The sequence below is a fragment of the Gigantopelta aegis genome, chromosome 12 (genome assembly GCF_016097555.1).
Source record: "Gigantopelta aegis isolate Gae_Host chromosome 12, Gae_host_genome, whole genome shotgun sequence".
NCBI classification, from domain to species: Eukaryota; Metazoa; Mollusca; class Gastropoda; order Neomphalida; family Peltospiridae; genus Gigantopelta; species Gigantopelta aegis.
The window spans coordinates 8898468-8919162 of record NC_054710.1 but is presented as its reverse complement, the minus strand read 5'-3'; the positions used below and the strand labels follow the sequence as shown (position 1 = coordinate 8919162).

Here is a 20695-nt window from a genome sequence, read left to right as displayed (position 1 = left end):
CATCACGACGCTGTGACCAACAACATCGTCACATTATGATTTTCACTCAACATACATGTATATACAGTTCCGGTACCATTTATTCCATTCAGGATGAATTCGGTTTTAATCCTTATAAAACATTTATCATTTACGCAGAATCTGAAAGCTGGTAATGAGAACAGAGAGAAAAAAACTTCAATAATATATAGCACAGTCATTGAGGGCCGGCCCCAGGGAAGTGCATTATAAATTTTAGTTGGTGGGAAGTGGGTCTTTAAAACTGCAGTCCAGAATATATGTTCAGTAATTAAACATATGTTTAACAACACACACACACACCCCCCCCCCCCCAAGCATTAATGGGACAGACCCTAGTTTTTAAACACTGAGACATATTTTTCACTATTAGAGCTGTTTATGATCAATGAAATCAAACGTTACTTATATTTTATTCTTTAGATTATCCATTTCCATACAACCGAAGTGTTTCTGGTTATCCTGGTGTTTGTAGTACCAAAAATTGCATTTTTCATATTTTTAAAAACACACGTGTGTCCGAGAAGTAGCGGTTTACTGATTAGAGTTCTAGTCTATTTTTAAGGATATTTCCCGTTTTAACGTCACAGACTCTTCTTTCACTCTACTGTAAATTTATTCAAATGAGTTACAGGTTTGTAAATTCACTAAACTTAATGTCCATTTTTTACGGGTTAAAACTAGGGTCTGCACCTTTAAAAATATGTCCATTTTGGGGGATTATTTCACAAGACATCACCTTGATAACCACTGGTGTCAAATTTACTATTTTATTACATCAGCTATTTCGGATTTTGTAAAAAAAAAAGAAAAAAAAAAGAGAAGAAATTACGTATAACACTATTCACAAGTGATATAATCAGTGGGTTAATAAAGGTGGTTTCTTTTCTTCCTGCCCCCTAGTTTTACATTTTAAACATATTTACTTTTTACTCTATACTACAATAAAAAAAAAAGAAGAGAAAAAAAACCCGACCATACTTTCTGTACAATTCTGCACAATAAAAAAAATAAAAATAAAATAATTTTGTATATAAATTTGTCACTATATAAATGGGAAGGTGGACAATGCTTCTGCTTGATTCGGCTGAAAGGAATAAATGATACACCCATTGCTGTAGATATAATTAATTTACGACATATCCATCTGTTCTTCGTGGAGCGTATCGAAACACTTCACTTTTTTCTCAGCGATCCGTTTTCCGTCGTCTTTGCGAGTCGACTCCGACTCGGTCTCTTGCTCCACCAGCACTTGACGCAACTCATCGGGCTGGTACAGCGGTAGCTGTTTGGATATCTTACGCTGGGGGACGTAACCGTACACACCGTCCGTACCACCACCGGGAGGAGGGGGAGGGGGAGGGGGAGGATGAAACGACGACGCCGCCTCCTCCTCGTCTACCGGAACATCACCGGAGTCCTGGAGGCCTTCAGTGTTCAACGGATTCACCACAAGTGCTGATTTGTCAGTCTTGTGCGAAAATGCCGGGGACTCGCCGTACCGGTGCTGCAGGTAAACGAAATCCGATCCATATTGCCATGGTAACCCGTAACCCCCCTCCGCCAGCACAGCGGCGCCGAGAACCTGCTGTTGTTGTAGCTGTTGTTGCTGTTGTTGCAGCTGTTGTAGCTGTGAAGCTGCACTCACCTCAGTGTCCGGAAGGTTCAGTTTTGATTCGGGGGAGCTCGCGAACGATCGAGCCATCTCCGAGGGATACACGCCACCACACGTGTTGCAGTCTGGCGGGACGAACGTCTGGGGTAGCAAGTTCAAGAGATTCTTGTGCTGAGACGGGTCGTGGAGGCCCGCAGATAGACCCCCGCCCGGTGTGTTCAGATCACCCGCTGGGCCCATCTCATAAACCTGTCCCGTCTCGTAAACCTGTCCCGTCTCGTAACGCTGTCCCGTCTCGTAACACTGTCCCGTCTCGTAACACTGTCCCGTCTCGTAAACCTGTCCCGTCTCGTAACGCTGTCCCGTCTCGTAAACCTGTCCCGTCTCATAAACCTGTCCCATCGTCCCCACCTCCTGGGCCAGGGACGAACGCTCCACCTCGCCGTGCATCTGACCCGTGTCCTGGATATACGCAGGGACACTGAACTCTGCCCTGCTCGCAGACTGTGACAACAGCGACAAGTCCTGGGGGACGGTCTGGGGCAGGGGAATCGGAGGGGGAGGAGCACACTCGGCTCCGTTCAAAGGATAGGGGAACTTGAGTGTTGGCATATTCTGCGGGTCGATGTTCAGGTGCTGGAACTGCTGCGACAGCTGTGAGTGTTTCTGGAACGTCTGCCTCTTCTGCTGCAGCCGGTGCTGCAGCAGGTGATGCTTGCCGGCCGTGTACGGCAACGCAGACACTGATGACGACGCAGACGCAGACGCAGACGCAGATGCAGACTCCTCCTGGCTGACGACGCGGTCCAGTTCTTGCTCCACCTGCATCGACTGCTTCAGTGCCAGCAGACGGTGCGGCTGGATGTCGAACGACTCCGAGGGCAGACTCATCCGTTTCATGAGCGGCCTGCGGCGCTGTGCCTGACTCTGCTCGTCCAGGGACCACTGCCGCATGGATGGGTGGTGCGGGGCTGACAGCTTCCGCTGGGGGGCAACCTGAGGGGCGGTACCACCACCAATCGACAACATCTGCTGGAACATGTGCCGACGCTGCAGCTCCTGGTGCTCCTGTCTCAGCTCCAACATCCCCTTGGCTCTCATGCTCTCGCGGAGCCGCTGTCGGAACGCGATGATCCCCTGGGCGACCAGACCATCCGAGGCCCGCCTCCCTTCGTGAAAGTTCACTGGGGACCGCACATGGGTCCGGTCTGCCGTCTGTTCGTCCAGCGGCTGACCGTCCATCGGATTGTTCGACGTCGTTAGTACCTGATTGTTCCCGACGTTCAACACATTTGGGGACGCGTTCGCGGCATTGTTGTTGATGTTATTGTTTGTTGTTGTTGTTGCGTACAAGGCCTGATTGCCGTACGACGCACTGCCGAAGCCAAATGACGACGAACTGTTCTGGCCACACGATGAGAGACTGGTGTTGACGTCAGACTCGAGAGACGAATCGAAGGATGTGAACGGGGACTGATTGGACATGGTGCTCAGCGAAGTGTTACTATTATTGCTGTTCATCATCATCATCAGGCTGCTCATATTGCCGTACACTGAGCTCGGCACGAGACCCAGACCAAACGACTGCCGGTTCAAATCACACTGACTGCTCCGATCCATGATGTCCGCCTCCACGCCCTCATCAATGGATGTCGTGATCATGTGACCAGACAACGACTGCATCGCGATTAGCGGTTGAGGTAAGATGTCCTTCAGAGACGTGACGCCCTGTGGAGGCAGAACGCTGTTGTCGACATCGCTGCTGGATCCCGGCATTATCGGCTGCTGCTGCTGCATGGTGGTGGGCGATATCTTGACGGCCGCAGCGTTGACGGGGACACCGGTGGTGACGGGGGGGCTGGCACAGTCGGTGGTGCGGCTAAACATGCCGTACTTGATGTTGCTGAGCGATGGCCGGTGACTCTGAGATCTGGGCTTGGCGTGCATCAGGGCCTGGTCCGCAATCGTGCTGGGGCGCCGGCGCCGGTTGTCCACACGGTTCTCGATGGGCAGCGAGTTGCGGTGCTGCTGCAGCTTGTCCAGCAGTAGGTAGTAGATGGCGGTGTAGTGGTCGTACGCATCGCTCTTCAACGCCTGCGAAACAAAAGAAAAGGAATGTTTGTTTTAATGACATCACATCACAACATATTTTAAGTAATGGAGAATCACTCTTCAATGTCTGCAAAGAAAAGGAAAGAAATGTTTGTTTCAATGAAAGAAGGAAATGATTTATTTAACGACGCACTCTAAACATTTAATTACGGTTATATGGCGTCAGACACATGGAAAAAGAAAGAAAGAAATGTTTTATTTAACGACGAACTCGACACATTGTATTTACTGTTATATGGCGTAGGACAAATGGTTAAGGACCACACAGATATTGACAGAGGAAACCTGCTGTCACCACTTCATGGGCTACTCTTTCCGATTAGCATCAAGGGATCTTTTATATGCACCATCCCACAGACAGGATAGCACATACCACGGCCTTGGGTATACCAGTCGTGGTGCACTGGCTAGAACGAGAAATAGCCCAATGGGCCCACTGACAGGGATCGATCCCAAACCAACCGCATATCAAGCAAACGCTTTACCACTGGGCTTGTTTTAATGACATCACAACATATTTTAAGTAATGGAGAATCACTCTTGCATTTTGTAAATACGAATATCCTGCCCCCCCCAGCCCCCCCCCCCCCCCCGCCCAATGTTAGTGTTTTTAAGCTCTATCTCCCTCTTTAGGTGTGACATATCTCATTATTACTATTATTTACTAAAATTGTATTAACTTAAAGTAGGGCTAGTGAATTTTTAATCATGGCTAGTAAATTGTTTTTAAATTACTGATCCCATTGCTAGTGGATTTTATAAAAATTCTAGACGCCCTGATACAATATGCACATCTCGACTACAAAGCCTAACCTCAATTGTTTTCTGTTGATCTATGCCGAGACTCTGCATGATTCTGAGGATCTGTTCGTTGAACTCGCCAATCTTGGCATTGTATCCGATGATGGGGCTGGGTGGGAGGTGTTTCGGTGGGCCGCCCTCCAGCTGCATCCACTGGTGGTGCTTGATCTGCTTGATCGTGAAGCGTTTTGCCGGGTCCAGCACCAGCATACGGCGAATCAGCTGTTCACATTCTGACAAAACAGACAATAAGCCAATGAAAGCATTTACCACTCACTGAATTAGCTGTTCACATTCTGTCAGACAAAACAGACAATCAGCCAACGGAAGCATTTACCAGTCACTGAATTAGCTGTTCACATTCTGTCAGACAAAACAGACAATCAGCCAACGGAAGCATTTACCAGTCACTGAATTAGCTGTTCACTTTCTGTCAGACAAAACAGACAATCAGCCAACGGAAGCATTTACCACCCACTGAATTAGCTGTTCACATTCTGTCAGACAAAACAGACAATAAGCCAACGGAAGCATTTACCACCCACTGAATTAGCTGTTCACATTCTGTCAGACAAAACAGACAATAAGCCAACGGAAGCATTTACCACCCACTGAATTAGCTGTTCACATTCTGTCAGACAAAACAGACAATAAGCCAATGGAAGCATTTACCACTCACTGAATTAGCTGTTCACATTCTGTCAAGACAAAACAGACACTGACAATAAGCTAATGAAAGCATTTTCTTAACCTTTTGAATACTGTAGGCGAGATATTTCGCCCGACGTCACGTCAGTCGACATACTGTATACCACATACAGTGCAATCCCCAATTTATATTTCCCGCTGTTTTGCACACGGCACTTACCGGAAACGGAAATATGATAAAAGAAAAAAAGATTTCTTTTCAAAATGGTGGCTTTTATCTTTTTCAAATGAAAATACCTTAAAATTTTGAGTTCAAAAAGTGGTTTTCGGCAAGTATTTTCGCTTGACAACAATAGCGGTAATTTTCAGGGATCGATTGCTGATTGTGACAGCTAATTTGATAATAAATTTGCTCATTTTACCAACAACGAAAATCACCAAATATGAATCGTAGTTTGGGTTTTTAAAACAATTCTGGTCAGAAAACCACTGTTATCGGAATAACTGGACAGCTGGCCACAAATACCTGTAAGTAAACGCAACTTTTTAGATTTTTTGCCTAATTTCTTTTATATGCACCATCCAACAGACAGGGTAGCACATACCATGGCCTTTGATATACCAGTCGTGGTACACTGGTTGGAATGAGAAATAGCCCAATGGACCCACTGACTGGGATCGATCCCACACCGACCGCACATTGAGCGAGCGCTGTACCACGGGGCTACATCCCACCCCTCTGTAAGAACGAGACCAAAACTTGGGTCCGTGGCTTTAAAATACCTGTTGACATAAAGAAGGGGATTCGGAATCTTCCAGACAAGACCCGGTCCCGGAGAATCTGCAGATTTGACCCATCGAACGGCAGAGCACCACATACCAGAACATACAGCACGACCCCCAAACTCTGAAACAAAAAATAACAAAAACATTTAAGACATGAAGATTTGGCCCATCAAATGGCAGAGCACCACATACCAGAACAAACAGCACGACCCCCCAAACTTGAAACACAAAAGCTACAATTTATTTTTAACAAAACATCAGCACACATAACTCCCACCAACATACCTGAAAACTTCTTCATCATGTAGTAAAATGTTTTAGTACATTATATTTGAAACTTCATCTTCAACTTGATTTTGCCTATGGTGAAGACTAATAAGTTTGTTTTGTTTAACGACACCACTAGAGCACATTGATTTATTTATCAATGGCATTAGATGTCAAACATATGATCATTTTGACAGTCATTGAGAGAGAGGAAACCTGCTACATTTTTCCATTAGTAGCAAGGGATCTTTTATATGCACCATCCCACAGACATACATGTACCACAGCCTTTGATACACCAGTCGTGTTGCAATGGCTGGAATGAGAAAAAGCCCAATGGGCCCACCGACAAGGATCAATCTAAGATCTACTGCCATCAGGTGTGTGCTTTACCACTGGGCTTCGTCCTGCCCCAGCTGTGGACTGATAACCAAATTTATCATCCATTAAAGGGACATGCCCTAGTTTCAACCCACGAAAATTAACAATAAGTTTAGTTAATCTACAAACCTGAAACACATTTGGATAAAGTTACAATTGAGTGAAACAGGAGTCTGTGACTTTGAAATGGTGAAATACACTCTACAAACGGACTAAAACTTGACTCCATAACTGTTTCTTCTCTATAAGAAATGCATTTTGTGATATTAAAACCACCAAGATAACCAAAAACACTTCGAATGTACGGAAATTAATAATCTAAACTATAAAATCTAAGTAAAGTATAATTTCAGTTATCAAAAACGGCTTTAATAGTCAAAAATATACCTTAGTGTTTAAAAACTAGGTTATGTTCCTTTAAAGGCTTTTGTAGGAGATATTGCTGGCACTATAACTTGTGATATCTCCTGCGATATTCTCCTAAATAGTATGGCTTCTTATAATCTTGATTGGTCAAATTTTAATCATAGGACAATATTTTGTTACATCACTGTATATGTTTCAGCGCTAAACCTATCATTAGTGGCGTCAAGCCACTGTCGTTCTGCTAGTTAAAGAGTCTACCGCTGCCAAATATAGTGACATTCAACCCACATTACTGACATTGTTTACAATTGTCGCAAATGAAAAGAATGATAATGGATGATAAAAAGAATACCCCCCCCTCCCTTGTGATATAATTTATCAGCAGTCATTGATAAAAGTATAAAAATCTGAGGCTTGCCGAGGATATTTATACTTTTATCAACTCATGTTGATAAATTATGATATCACAAGACACTCGGGGAGTATCCTCTATGAATACTGTACCACGACAATTACACAAAGATTACACCCACTTCAATCCAAATGATTAAATCATCTTTAAATGCTTGGGTGGTTGTTGGTTTTTTGGGGGGAGGGTTTGTATGGAGGGGGTCTTTTTATGAGAAAGGGGGCTATTTTTACTGAAAATATAGTGCTACTTGATATTACTGGGGAATGCCAGATTTTTGCATGCAAATATCCCAGTGACCTATAACTGAAAAATGTTATGGTCCATGCATACAGCCAGATGTATTGTACAAGGTTGTTATATGCACAAATATCCATAATACATAAACATAGATGGATGGATGGATGGAAGCACAGATGGATGGATGAACAGATGAACAGATCAAGACAGATGGATGGACAGATGTGTGGATGAATGGATGGATGGTTGGAAGCACAGATGGATGGATGGACAGATGAACAGATCAAGATAGATGGATGGACAGACAGATGTGTGGATGGATGAATGAATGGATGGAAGCACAGATGGATGGATGGCCAAGATGACCAGATGAACCCATGTACGACTGTACACGACAACCCACCCAGATATCTATGTGAGGACCGAGGTACTTCTTCCCTTCAAACACTTCAGGTGCCGCATACGGCGGACTGCCGCACCATGTTGCCAACTGGTCGCCAGTTTTAAAGAAGTTCCCAAATCCAAAATCTGGAAAAAAAGAAAGAAAAATGTAAACTTCAATTTTCAGCTCCCGATACACACTTGAGGTTTTGGGGTTTTGTTTTTTGTTTAACGACACCACTAGAGCACACTGATTATTAATCATCGGCTATTGGATGTCAAACATTTGGTAATTCTGGATGGGACAGTTCAGATTTTTTTATTTTCGGTTCGATTTATTCACATTTCGATTTATTCACGGTTCGATTTATTCGAGATACTTTTCACAAGTAGTACAAGTACGCCAATTATCATACATACATTTTTATCAACTATATTAAGAGCAAGACATTTTATTTTTAATGGTCATTTGTAAAATAATTGTAAATATAAAATTATATCTTGACTTTTACCATGCCATGTTAGCGTGATGGGTCTGGAATACTTGGGCAATGTGTCCCCCAGGATTTGAGTTTAGAGATTTGGCAAAATAATTTGGGGACGAGAATGCTAGGGATAGTCTCTCCAGTATATATATATATATATATATATATATTTTTTTTTTAATTCACTGTTATTCGGTTGTCTTTAAATGCATTCTAGAGTACATAATATATGGGTGTCATGTAAACATTATAATAGTCTAAAAGAAAGATATATGTCAAGACATATTTCTATAATGTTTATTATTACAATGTACTTTGATAATGTCAAATCTTTGATGAAAAGTTGTTTTTTTGTTGTTTTTTTTCAATGAGAAGTGTACGACCACTATACACCCGCTTCTCTCCCTTTAACAACTAACCCACTGTCCTGGCCAGACAGCCCAGATAGCTGAGGTACGTGTGTACCCAGGAAAACGTGCTTGAACCGTAATAGGATGTAAGCACCAACATAAGTTGAAATGAAATGAATATCATTATACTGATTGCATGGTCAACGTGTGCTGTTAAACTTCCTTTTTGTCAATATGTGCAAGCTTTACTTGAAATTTAAATAAACTTTTGTGTTGTTTAACGACTCCAGTAGAACACACTGATTTATTAATCATCGGCTATTGGATGTCAAACATATGGTAATTTTGAACAGTCATAGAGAGGAAAACCGCTACATTTTTCCATTAGTAGCAAGGGATCGTTTATATGCACCATCCCACAGACAGGATAGCACATACCACAGCCGTTGATATACCAGTTGTAGTGCACTGGCATTAGATATAATCTAAATATTTTGATTATAGCAGCAAGGTGTCTTTTACATTACCTTTCACACAGGACAACACATACCACAACTAAATTGTACGCCAACTAAATTAAATACCTGCTATCTTGATGTTCATGTTCTCATCTAGAAGTAGGTTTTCAGCCTGAAATGAAGCAATACACTAAATCAATATTTATATTTCATTAAATTAAATTTCCATGACATTCATGTCAATTTAAATTTCTGCATGGATGGTTTCACCAATTCACACAGTTTGCAGATGATTTTCATACCCCAGTGAAGGAAGGAAGGAAATGTTTTAGTTAACGACTCACTCAACACATTTTATTTACGGTTATATGGCGTCGGACATATGGTTAAGGACCACACAGATTTTGAGAGGAAACCCGCTGTCGCCACTTCATGGGCTACTCTTCCGATTAGCAGCAAGGTATCTTTTATTTGCGCTTGCCACAGGCAGGATAGCACAAACCATGGCCTTTGTTGAACCACTTATGGATCACTGGTCGGTGCAAGCGGTTTACACCTATCCATTGAGCCTTGCGGAGCACTCACTCAGGGTTTGGAGTCGGTATCTGGATTAAAAATCCTATGCCTTGACTGGCATCCGAACCCAATACCTACCAGCCTGTAGACCGATGGCCTAACCACGACGCCACCGAGGCCGGTCTCACAGACAGGAAAGAACATACATGTACCACAGCCTTTGACCAGTTGTGGTACATTGTTTGGAACGGGAAAAAAAACAATCAGTTGAATGGATCCACCAAGGTGATTCGATCCTGCAACCTCAAGTGAACACTCAACCGACTGAGCGAATGTAAAACAAACAACAGACAATCCTTAATAAACATATTTTTTAAAAAACAACAACATCAAATATGTATACCATGTAAATGTACTTGAACACAAATCAAATGGAAAAAGGTTAATAGCTAGTGTATACATTTATAATCATATAAAATTTATATTCAATGAAGTCCAATACACACTACAATACAATATTGCAAAATTGAGTAAATATATCAAAAAGCAAATGCGTAATTAATGACCGAGTCACATATCCAGCGATTCGGGATAAGGCGCCCGTACGGGCCCAAATTTCAGGAAAATTTGCAAAATCTTACGGCGGCCGCAAGGGCGCTGTGGCTATCCTGCGGGCGCCTTGGCATTCTTTCCTCGCCGTAGGGCGCATCGGAAGCTTTTAGTGGAGAGTTAAAAGATCGTGATATGTCGTAGAAATTTTTACTGGCCATAAGCCTGTAGACATGTCGTAGACAACATCACACAGGACCAGTACGGACCCCGCAACATTCGTACAGATGCCGTACGATTTTGGGACGGAATTTTGGGCCCCTCAAATCGTACGGCACCCGTACGATTTCCAAGATCATCATGAGTGGGATAGAAAAAGTCAACCCAAGGTGTAAAAAGCCTTGTCCCAGGTCAAAATTTTGATGTGGGACGAGGTTGCCAAGTCCCATAGTCGAATTTCCACCACCACCGAGGGTGTACTTTTTCTATTCCACATTGCCACATATGATGGAGTCTTTTTCTCCCATCCATTCGATAAATAAACCATTATTTTATCTAAAACTAACCAACTCGCATTGATATAACATCATGCATGTATATTACCAACACCGTAATACTCCCCATGTTAAATTCAATGACGTCATAGCCCAATGCAAGACAGATTTATTCCGCATGGGCTGACGTCATGGAATGGGCTGTCCTGCATGGTTAGGGATGGGAGAAATATACATCTTGTATAGATATATACATGTACATGTACAAGTAAACAGACTCTGAAATATAATGGTTGATGTATATTTTACATGCATAACTGGCAAGCGTGAAGCAAATGTTGTATTGATTCAACACCTATCCAGTTACTGTGAAATGAAAACTACATGTAGATGTACGTGTGAATGTACGTAGAAACTAAGAATTTTCACCAAAATATTACAAACTTGTGTCAGACACAATGGCTGTCAATGTTTGTCTACGACTGTTTGCTTGTTGTAAGCTTGCAGTGTGTTTCGAAATAAAACACAACAGTACGTGCAGGTTATAATCTAGAAAAATTATTTTTAAAATTAGTAAAATATTGGTTTACAACAAACCAGCACAGGTTATCTCGAACACTGGTTTACAAGAACCCAGCACAGGTTATCTAGAACACTGGTTTACTGGAACCCAGCACAGGTTATCAAGAACACTGGTTTACAAGAACACAGCACAGGTTATCTAGAACACTGGTATACAAGAACACAGCACAGGTTATCTAGAACACTGGTTTATAAGAACCCAGCACAGGTTATCTAGAATACTGGTTTACTGGAACCCAGCACAGGTTATCTAGAACACTGGTTTACTGCAACCCAGCACAGGTTATCTAGAACACTGGTTTACTGAAACCCAGCACAGGTTATCTAGAACACTGGTTTACAGGAATCCAGCACAGGTTATCTAGAACACTGGTTTACAAGAACCCAGCACAGGTTATCTAGAACACTGGTTTACTGAAATCCAGCACAGGTTATCTAGAACACTGGTTTACAGGAATCCAGCACAGGTTATCTAGAACACTGGTTTACAGGAATCCAGCACAGGTTATCTAGAACACTGGTTTACAGGAATCCAGCACAGGTTATCTAGAACACTGGTTTACAAGAACCCAACACAGGTTATCTAGAACACTGGTTTACTGGAACCCAGCACAGGTTATCTAGAACACTGGTTTATAAGAACCCAACACAGGTTATCTAGAACACTGGTTTACTAGAACCCAGCACAGGTTATCAAGAACACTGGTTTACTGGAACCCAGCACAGGTTATCTAGAACACTGGTTTACAAGAACCCAGCACAGGTTATCTAGAACACTGGTTTACTGGAACCCAGCACAGGTTATCTAGAACACTGGTTTACTAGAACCCAGCACAGGTTATCAAGAACACTGGTTTATAAGACCTTATCACAGGTTATCTAGAACACTGGTTTACTGGAACACAGCACAGGTTATCTAGAACACTGGTTTACAAGAACCCAGCTCAGGTTATCTAGAACACTGGTTTACAAGAACCCAGCACAGGTTACCTAGAACACTGGTTTACTGGAACACAGCACAGGTTATCTAGAACACTGGTTTACAAGAACCCAACACAGGTTATCTAGAACACTGGTTTACTGGAACCCAGCACAGGTTATCAAGAACACTGGTTTACAAGAACCCAGCACAGGTTATCTAGAACACTGGTTTACAGGAATCCAGCACAGGTTATCTAGAACACTGGTTTACAGGAATCCAGCACAGGTTATCTAGAACACTGGTTTACAGGAATCCAGCACAGGTTATCTAGAACACTGGTTTACAAGAACCCAACACAGGTTATCTAGAACACTGGTTTACTGGAACCCAGCACAGGTTATCTAGAACACTGGTTTATAAGAACCCAACACAGGTTATCTAGAGCACTGGTTTACTAGAACCCAGCACAGGTTATCAAGAACACTGGTTTACTGGAACCCAGCACAGGTTATCTAGAACACTGGTTTACAAGAACCCAGCACAGGTTATCTAGAACACTGGTTTACTGGAACCCAGCACAGGTTATCTAGAACACTGGTTTACTAGAACCCAGCACAGGTTATCAAGAACACTGGTTTATAAGACCTTATCACAGGTTATCTAGAACACTGGTTTACTGGAACACAGCACAGGTTATCTAGAACACTGGTTTACAAGAACCCAGCTCAGGTTATCTAGAACACTGGTTTACAAGAACCCAGCACAGGTTATCTAGAACACTGGTTTACAAGAACCCAGCACAGGTTACCTAGAACACTGGTTTACTGGAACACAGCACAGGTTATCTAGAACACTGGTTTACAAGAACCCAACACAGGTTATCTAGAACACTGGTTTACTGGAACCCAGCACAGGTTATCAAGAACACTGGTTTACAAGAACCCAGCACAGGTTATCTAGAACACTGGTTTACAAGAACCCAGCACAGGTTATCTAGAATACTGGTTTAATGGAACCCAGCACAGGTTATCAAGAACACTGGTTTACTGGAACCCAGCACAGGTTATCTAGAACACTGGTTTACAAGAACCCAGCACAGGTTATCTAGAACACTGGTATACAAGAACCCAGCACAGGTTATCTAGAACACTGGTTTACAAGAACCCAGCACAGGTTATCTAGAACACTGGTTTACTGGAACCCAGCACAGGTTATCTAGAACACTGGTTTACTAGAACCCAGCACAGGTTATCAAGAACACTGGTTTACTGGAACCCAGCACAGGTTATCTAGAACACTGGTTTACAAGAACCCAGCACAGGTTATCTAGAATACTGGTTTACTGGAACCCAGCACAGGTTATCAAGAACACTGGTTTACTGGAACCCAGCACAGGTTATCTAGAACACTGGTTTACAAGAACCCAGCACAGGTTATCTAGAACACTGGTTTACAAGAACACAGCACAGGTTATCTAGAACACTGGTTTACAAGAACACAGCACAGGTTATCTAGAACACTGGTTTACAAGAACACAGCACAGGTTATCTAGAACACTGGTTTACTGGAACCCAGCACAGGTTATCTAGAACACTGGTTTACTGGAACCCAGCACAGGTTATCTAGAACACTGGTTTATAAGACCTTATCACAGATTATCTAGAACACTGGTTTACTGGAACCCAGCACAGGTTATCTAGAACACTGGTTTACAAGAACACAGCACTGGTTATCTAGAACACTGGTTTACAAAAACCCAACACAGGTTATCTAGAACACTGGTTTACTAGAACACAGCACTGGTTATCTAGAACACTGGTTTACAAGAACCCAGCACAGGTTATCTAGAACACTGGTTTACAAGAACACAGAACAGGTTATCTAGAACACAACACAGAATATCGAGAACACTGGTTTACTGGAACCCAGCACAGGTTATCTAGAACACTGGTTTATAAGAACTTAGCACAGATTATCTAGAACACTGGTTTACTGGAACCCAGCACAGGTTATCTAGAACACTGGTTTACTAGAACCCAGCACAGGTTATCTAGAACACTGGTTTACTAGAACCCAACATAGGTTATCTAGAACACTGGTTTACAAGAACCCAACACAGGTTATCTAGAACACTGGTTTACTAGAACACAGCACCGGTTATCTAGAACACTGGTTTACAAGAACCCAACACAGGTTATCTAGAACACTGGTTTACTAGAACACAGCACAGGTTATCTAGAACACTGGTTTAAAAAACATTATCAAGCACTGTGGGTTATCTACATGTAAAACACAGGTTTAAAACAATTGAGGGAGAAACATGTTATCTGGCATACTCAGTGGGGTGTAAGAACTTACGATCAGCACTGGTTTTTCTACATGTAAGAACACGGGTTTAAAACAATTTTACAAGGGAGAAACATTGTTATCTGGCACACTGGTGTAGAAGAACTTGGCAGTGCTGGGGTTGCCTAGGACATAGTGTCTTTAAGCCAGAAATAGCCAGTGTGTGGTATTTGGTAGTATAGCACACTGTTGGAAGCACCTCCAACCTAAACAACACACTGCAGCAACAGGTACCAGGCTTTCAGCAGCATCTGCCTCAACAAGCGCCAGAGCATTGACATTATCTCCAGGCTGTTGAAGAAATGGGTTTGTTTTTCACAGTTATACACAGCTCCAGTCACTGTTCTCTTTGTTTATAGCACTGATCTGCATTTGACCAAGAACACTGGTTGTTGGAAAGAGAATAAGTAATTCAAAAATATACTGAAAATGAAATCCTTTCTAGAGAGGGGTCGGGTGGGTTGTGGGACGTACCTCAGTGGTACAGCACTCACTTGATGCGCAGTCAGTCTGGGATCGATCCCCGTTGGTGGGCCTATTGGGCTACTTTTCGTTCGAGCCAGTGCACCACGACTGGTATATCAAAGGCCGTGGTATGTGCTATTCTGTCTGTAGGATGGTGTATACAAAAGATCCCTTGCTGTTAATCGAAAGGAGTAGCCCATGAAGTAGCGACAGCGGGTTTTCTCCCTCAACATCTCTGTGGTCCTTAACCATATGTCCAATGCCATATAACCGTAAATAAAATGTGTTGAGTGCGTTGTTAAATAAAAACATTTCCTTCTACCCAAATATTTTGCAGATATTATTTTTTTAAGTTAACCTTTTGACAAAACTAATGACACTTATCATTACTGTATGACTTTCTTAACCCTAACCCTAAACGTAACCCATACCAACTGTTGACTGTGGTTACATTCAATTCTATGTAGAGCCATACCCAAAAATTTCTTTCTGGCAGAAACACTCAATGATGCAGTGTTTTTAAATAGTTAAAGACTTGTAAAACGTCTTCCCGCCACAACCGGTGCATCATGGCTGATATGTCAAAGGATGTGATATGTGCTGTCCTGTCTGTGGGAAAGTGCATTAAATAGATCCTAGATCCATTGTTGGTAATGAAAAAATTTAGTGGATATCGTCTAAACAACGAGTCGAAAATAAAAAAATGTCTCACATCCTATATCCATGTATTAATGATTAATGATTAATAAATAAATATGCTCTAGTGATGTTGTTAAACAAAACAGACTTTTTAACTTTAAAAATTCTGCATGCATGCATGTGTGTACACTGTAGCGGTATCCCTAACGATTTTTTTTTCTTTATTATTCGGGGCCATTTTATAATTTGTTTCCACATTTTGTTCTTTTCTGTTTTTCAATTAAAGCATGGATTTGCATGGTGTTTAAAAAAAACCGTCAACTAGCAAATTTTAATTTACAACTACACTTTAGGTTTGATAAGCTAACATTACAGATTAGTTACATATTGTTTATGAAAATGCGAGCAGGACGTAGCCCAGTGGTAAAGCGCTCGCTTGATGTGCGGTCGGTTTAGGATCGATCAGTGGGCTCTCATTGGGCTATTTCTCGTTCTAGCCATGCGGTGGACCACGACTGGTATATATATCAAAGGCTGTAGTATGTGCTATCCTGTCAGTGGGAATGGTGTGGATGGTGCATCTATAAAAGACCCCTTGCTACTAATGGAAAAAATGTTGCGGGTCTCCTCTCTAAGATTATGTGTAAAAATTACCAAATGTTTGACATCCAGTAACTGATGATAAATCAATAATTCAATGAGCTCTAGTGGTGTCGTTAAATAAAACACACTTTTTATGAAGACGCTTAACTTAGCTCGACTTGTTTTTAATAAACAACCTCCTACTTGGAAACAATACACACTGAGTCGCAGCTATATTTTTATCATCACTATATTTATACCAAATGTCTGCTGGAAATGTCATGAGGTATTAAAAACCGAAGGTCATTACGCAGTCAGCATGACCTAAGGAAGGAAAGAAATGTTTTATTTAACGACGCACTCAACACATTGTATTTACGGTTATATGGCATCAGACATATGGTTAAGGACCACAAAGATATTCAGAGAGGAAACCTGCTGTCGCCACTTCATGGGCTACTCTTTTCGATCAGCAGCAAGGGATCTTTTATATGCACCATCCCACAGACAGGATAGTACATACCATGGCCTTTGTTACACCAGTTGTGGAGCACTGGCTGGAATGAGAAATAGCCAAATGGGTCCACCGACAGGGATCGATCCTGGGCTAGGTCCCGCTCCAACATGACCTGACGAAATCGCCATGTTGAGATTTTGAAATTAGTTCTACAATTCCTGCAATCGGCAATGCTGTGGAGATTGCCATGGAGTTTTTCATTCTCCACGGCACTTTTTTTTTGTTAAACAAAACAAAAGTATTATTAGGGTTTTTTCAAGGCATTTTTTTTTTTGCCGCTACTTGAATGCATTCTAAGATACAAATTTAAGTTGTCTAAACTATTAAAAAAATAAAATATAACATTTTGTTTTTTAATTAAAATGTACAAATTAAAATGAGATTTTCTATTATTTTAAAGCAAGCTCCGACACATCACAGTCCTGATACTTTTTAAAGCCACGGTTCCTAGTTTCAGAGATCTATACATGTATAGGGCTTGAAATTAACAATGGCACAGGCAGCAATATGCCGTCATTGAGATATAAATCTATTATATGCACCATCCCATAGACAGGATAGCACATACCACATATACGGCCTTTGATATACCAGTCGTGGTGCACTGGCTGAACGAGAAATAGCCCAAATGGCCCACCGACAGGGGATCAATCCTAGACCGACCGCGCATCGAAGTAATTTAAACAATTGTACCTATAAAAAATGGATATGAAGTTCAATTACGATAAAATATCTAAAACCAATTGAATACGAAGCTAAATAATGAATACAAAATGCCGTGTCGTTAAGTGTAATTTTTAATGAAAATTAACACTACGTTTAGTTAATCTACAAACCTGTAACACATTTGGATAAAGTTACAATTTAGTGAAACATGAGTCTGTGACTTTGTAATGATCAAATACCCTCTAAAAATAGACTAAAACTCAACTCCATAACTGTTACTTTTCAGACTCACGTGTGTTTTTAAAAATATGAGAAATCCATTTTGTGACACCAGGATGACCAAAAACATTTTGAATGTATGGAAACTGATAATCTGAACAACAGAATCTAAGTAAAGTATGATTTCAGTTATCAAAAACGGCTCTAATAGTAAAACAAATATGCGTTAGTGTTTAAAAACTAGGTTATGTCCCTTTAAATGATAAAAGATAAGAAATATACAAGCGATGTAATTAAAATGACAAGCCATGAAAACAGAAAGTTGTTAATGAGTTCTATACATGGAATCCGAACACAAAGGTTGTAGAAAATCATTTGTTAGTTTAAATCTATACACAGACCCAATCACTGTGGGAAAATGTGCATGCCACCACAATACTGGTAAATGTATGCTATTCATGTGCAAAAGGAAAAAAAAACTATAAAAAAAAACCCCATAAATTAATATTTATAAATCTACAGTAAAAAACTTAATTTTTTTGGCTTACAATTCACATGCAACACAAAAAAATCAGTACTGGAAATTATATTTTTGTGCTTCTTGATAAAACACAAAAAAAAATTAATGTATTTTTTCAATAATAGCTTTACTAAATTTGTTCAAAAACGTAACATGTAATGACTCTCTCTTACACACCCATTGGTGAGAACATCATGTGTTATTATTTATAACACATAGTTTTTTTTACACAGGTACAAAAATTTTCGGTGCTAGAGGGGGCGAACCCCTTACGAGCTCACCAAACCACCCCCCCCCCCCCCCCCCCCGTGGACTTCGTCCACTCGTTTGTGAGGCCCAAGGCCTCATGTCCGCCAACCTGGTCGCATAAAAGTTGGAGAACACTGCAACCATCACTCCATCCACTGAGGGCAGTGCGATTACTCAACCATCACTTCCCTGAGGGCAGTGTGATTACTCAACCATCACTCCACTGAGGGCAGTGTAATTATTCAACCATCACTCCACCGAGGGCAGTGTGATTACTCAACCATCATTCCACCGAGGACAATGATTACTCAACCATCACTCCACTGAGGGCAGTGTGATTACTCAACCATCACTCCACCGAGGACAATGATTACTCAACCATCACTCCACCGAGGGCAGAGCGATTACTCAACCATCAGTCAACCGAGGGCAATGTGCCACAATCTAGTATGTAAAAAGTTGAGCATCCACCATCAAGAGATACATGTTCACAGACAAGCAGATACCTTAAGGTCGCGGTGCACTATCCGGTGGTTGTGGCAGTATTCCACAGCGGAAATAATCTGCCAGAACTTCTTTCTGGCTTCAGTTTCCGGCATCCGGCCATGGTGTGCAATATAATCTGAAAGAATAAAAACACAAAATGACAAATTTCGTTAATTTTTTTCTTCTTTTTTTGTAATCTTCTTCAATGACATGCAACATGTTTACTGATGAGTGGCTTGCCGCAGGGCTCAAAATCAAGAATTGGTCTCCCACAGCAATTTAAAAACAAAATTGCCAAAGGTGAAACGGCCCACCGACAGCAATTTAAAGCCAACCCACGGCAATGGGGTTTTTTAAAATGACTTTTGCAGAAAATAAATAAGACTGAGAGGTTATTTTGCTGTATGTAGACATATTTTAAACATACTAATGTTATATACTGGCAGATGACGTACATCACGCGTAAACAGTTTGCCATTGTTGCGGAGCTTTAACCACAGCATTGGTGATGCTCCCGACCTACGGCAATATATATGTCAACGAAGGCAACTGCGGTCGGTGCCTTCAGGCAACTGCGGTCGGTGCCGTCATTAAGTTGAAGCCCTGTTACTGAGTGCGTAATATAACTGTACAGTAAATTTGACACTTGTGGAAATCTGCTGTCAGCCTGTACTACACATGTATGGCAGTCAAGTGCTGTTTGGAATGGGAAAAAGAATCCACGGTATCAGTTGTACTAAATACAATATGTCACTCCTCAAGCTACTACAGTACAGTTACATCTCTCTTGCCAAACACAAAAAAACAATAGACAGATCTCATATTATAGTAGGAAGGAAGGTAGGAAGGAAGGAAGGAAGGAAGGAAGGAAGGAAGGAAGGAAGGAAGGAAATGTTTTATTTAATGAAACACTCAACACATTTTATTTATGGTTATATGGTGTCAGACATATGGGTTAGGACCACACAGATATTGAGAAAGAAAACCCAGTCGCCACTTCGTGGGCTACTCTTTTCGATTAGCAGCAAGGGACCTTTTATATGCACCATCCCACAGACAGGATAACACATACCACGGCCTTTCATATACCAGTCGTGGTGCACTGGCTGGAACGAGAAATAGCTCAATGGGCCCATCGACAGGGATCAATCCCAGACCAACCGCGCATCATACGAGTGCTTTACCACTGGGCTACATCCCGCCCTCGCATGTGTATAAAAATATTCTGCAAATATTATTCCTTGTTAACTGACCAGCCTCGGTGGCGTCGTGGTTAGGCGATCGGTCTACAGGCTGGTAGGTACTGGGTTCGGATCCCAGTCGAGGCATGGGATTTTTAATCCAGATACAGACTCCAAACCCTGGGTGAGTGCTCCGCAAGGCTCAATGGGTTAGGTGTAAACCACTTGCACCAACCAGTGATCTATAACTGGTTCAACAAAGGCCATGGTTTGTGCTATCCTGCCTGTGGGAAGAGCAAATAAAAGATCCCTTGCTGCTAATCGGAAGAGTAGCCCATGTAGTGGCGACAGCGGGTTTCCTCTCAAAATCTGTGTGGTCCTTAACCATATGTCTGACGCCATATAACCGTAAAAATAAAACATTTCTTTCTTTCTTTCCTTGTTA

The 20695-nt window shown here is 41.7% G+C and overlaps 1 protein-coding gene across 1 annotated transcript in view; it reads right to left on the bottom strand.

The window, feature by feature from the left end:
- Nucleotides 1-613: 613 nt before the first annotated feature.
- The window catches only part of LOC121386809 (serine/threonine-protein kinase SIK2-like), a 42728-nt gene continuing 22646 nt past the window's right edge, over nucleotides 614-20695 (bottom strand). Inside the window, exons 4-9 of the mRNA XM_041517820.1 lie at nucleotides 19090-19205; nucleotides 9444-9489; nucleotides 8047-8171; nucleotides 5978-6101; nucleotides 4559-4779; nucleotides 614-3727 (exon numbers count right to left, since the gene is read on the bottom strand). Coding sequence (XP_041373754.1) covers nucleotides 1151-3727; nucleotides 4559-4779; nucleotides 5978-6101; nucleotides 8047-8171; nucleotides 9444-9489; nucleotides 19090-19205 — 3209 coding nt within the window. The 3' untranslated portion in view covers nucleotides 614-1150. The remainder of the gene's footprint in view (nucleotides 3728-4558; nucleotides 4780-5977; nucleotides 6102-8046; nucleotides 8172-9443; nucleotides 9490-19089; nucleotides 19206-20695) is intronic.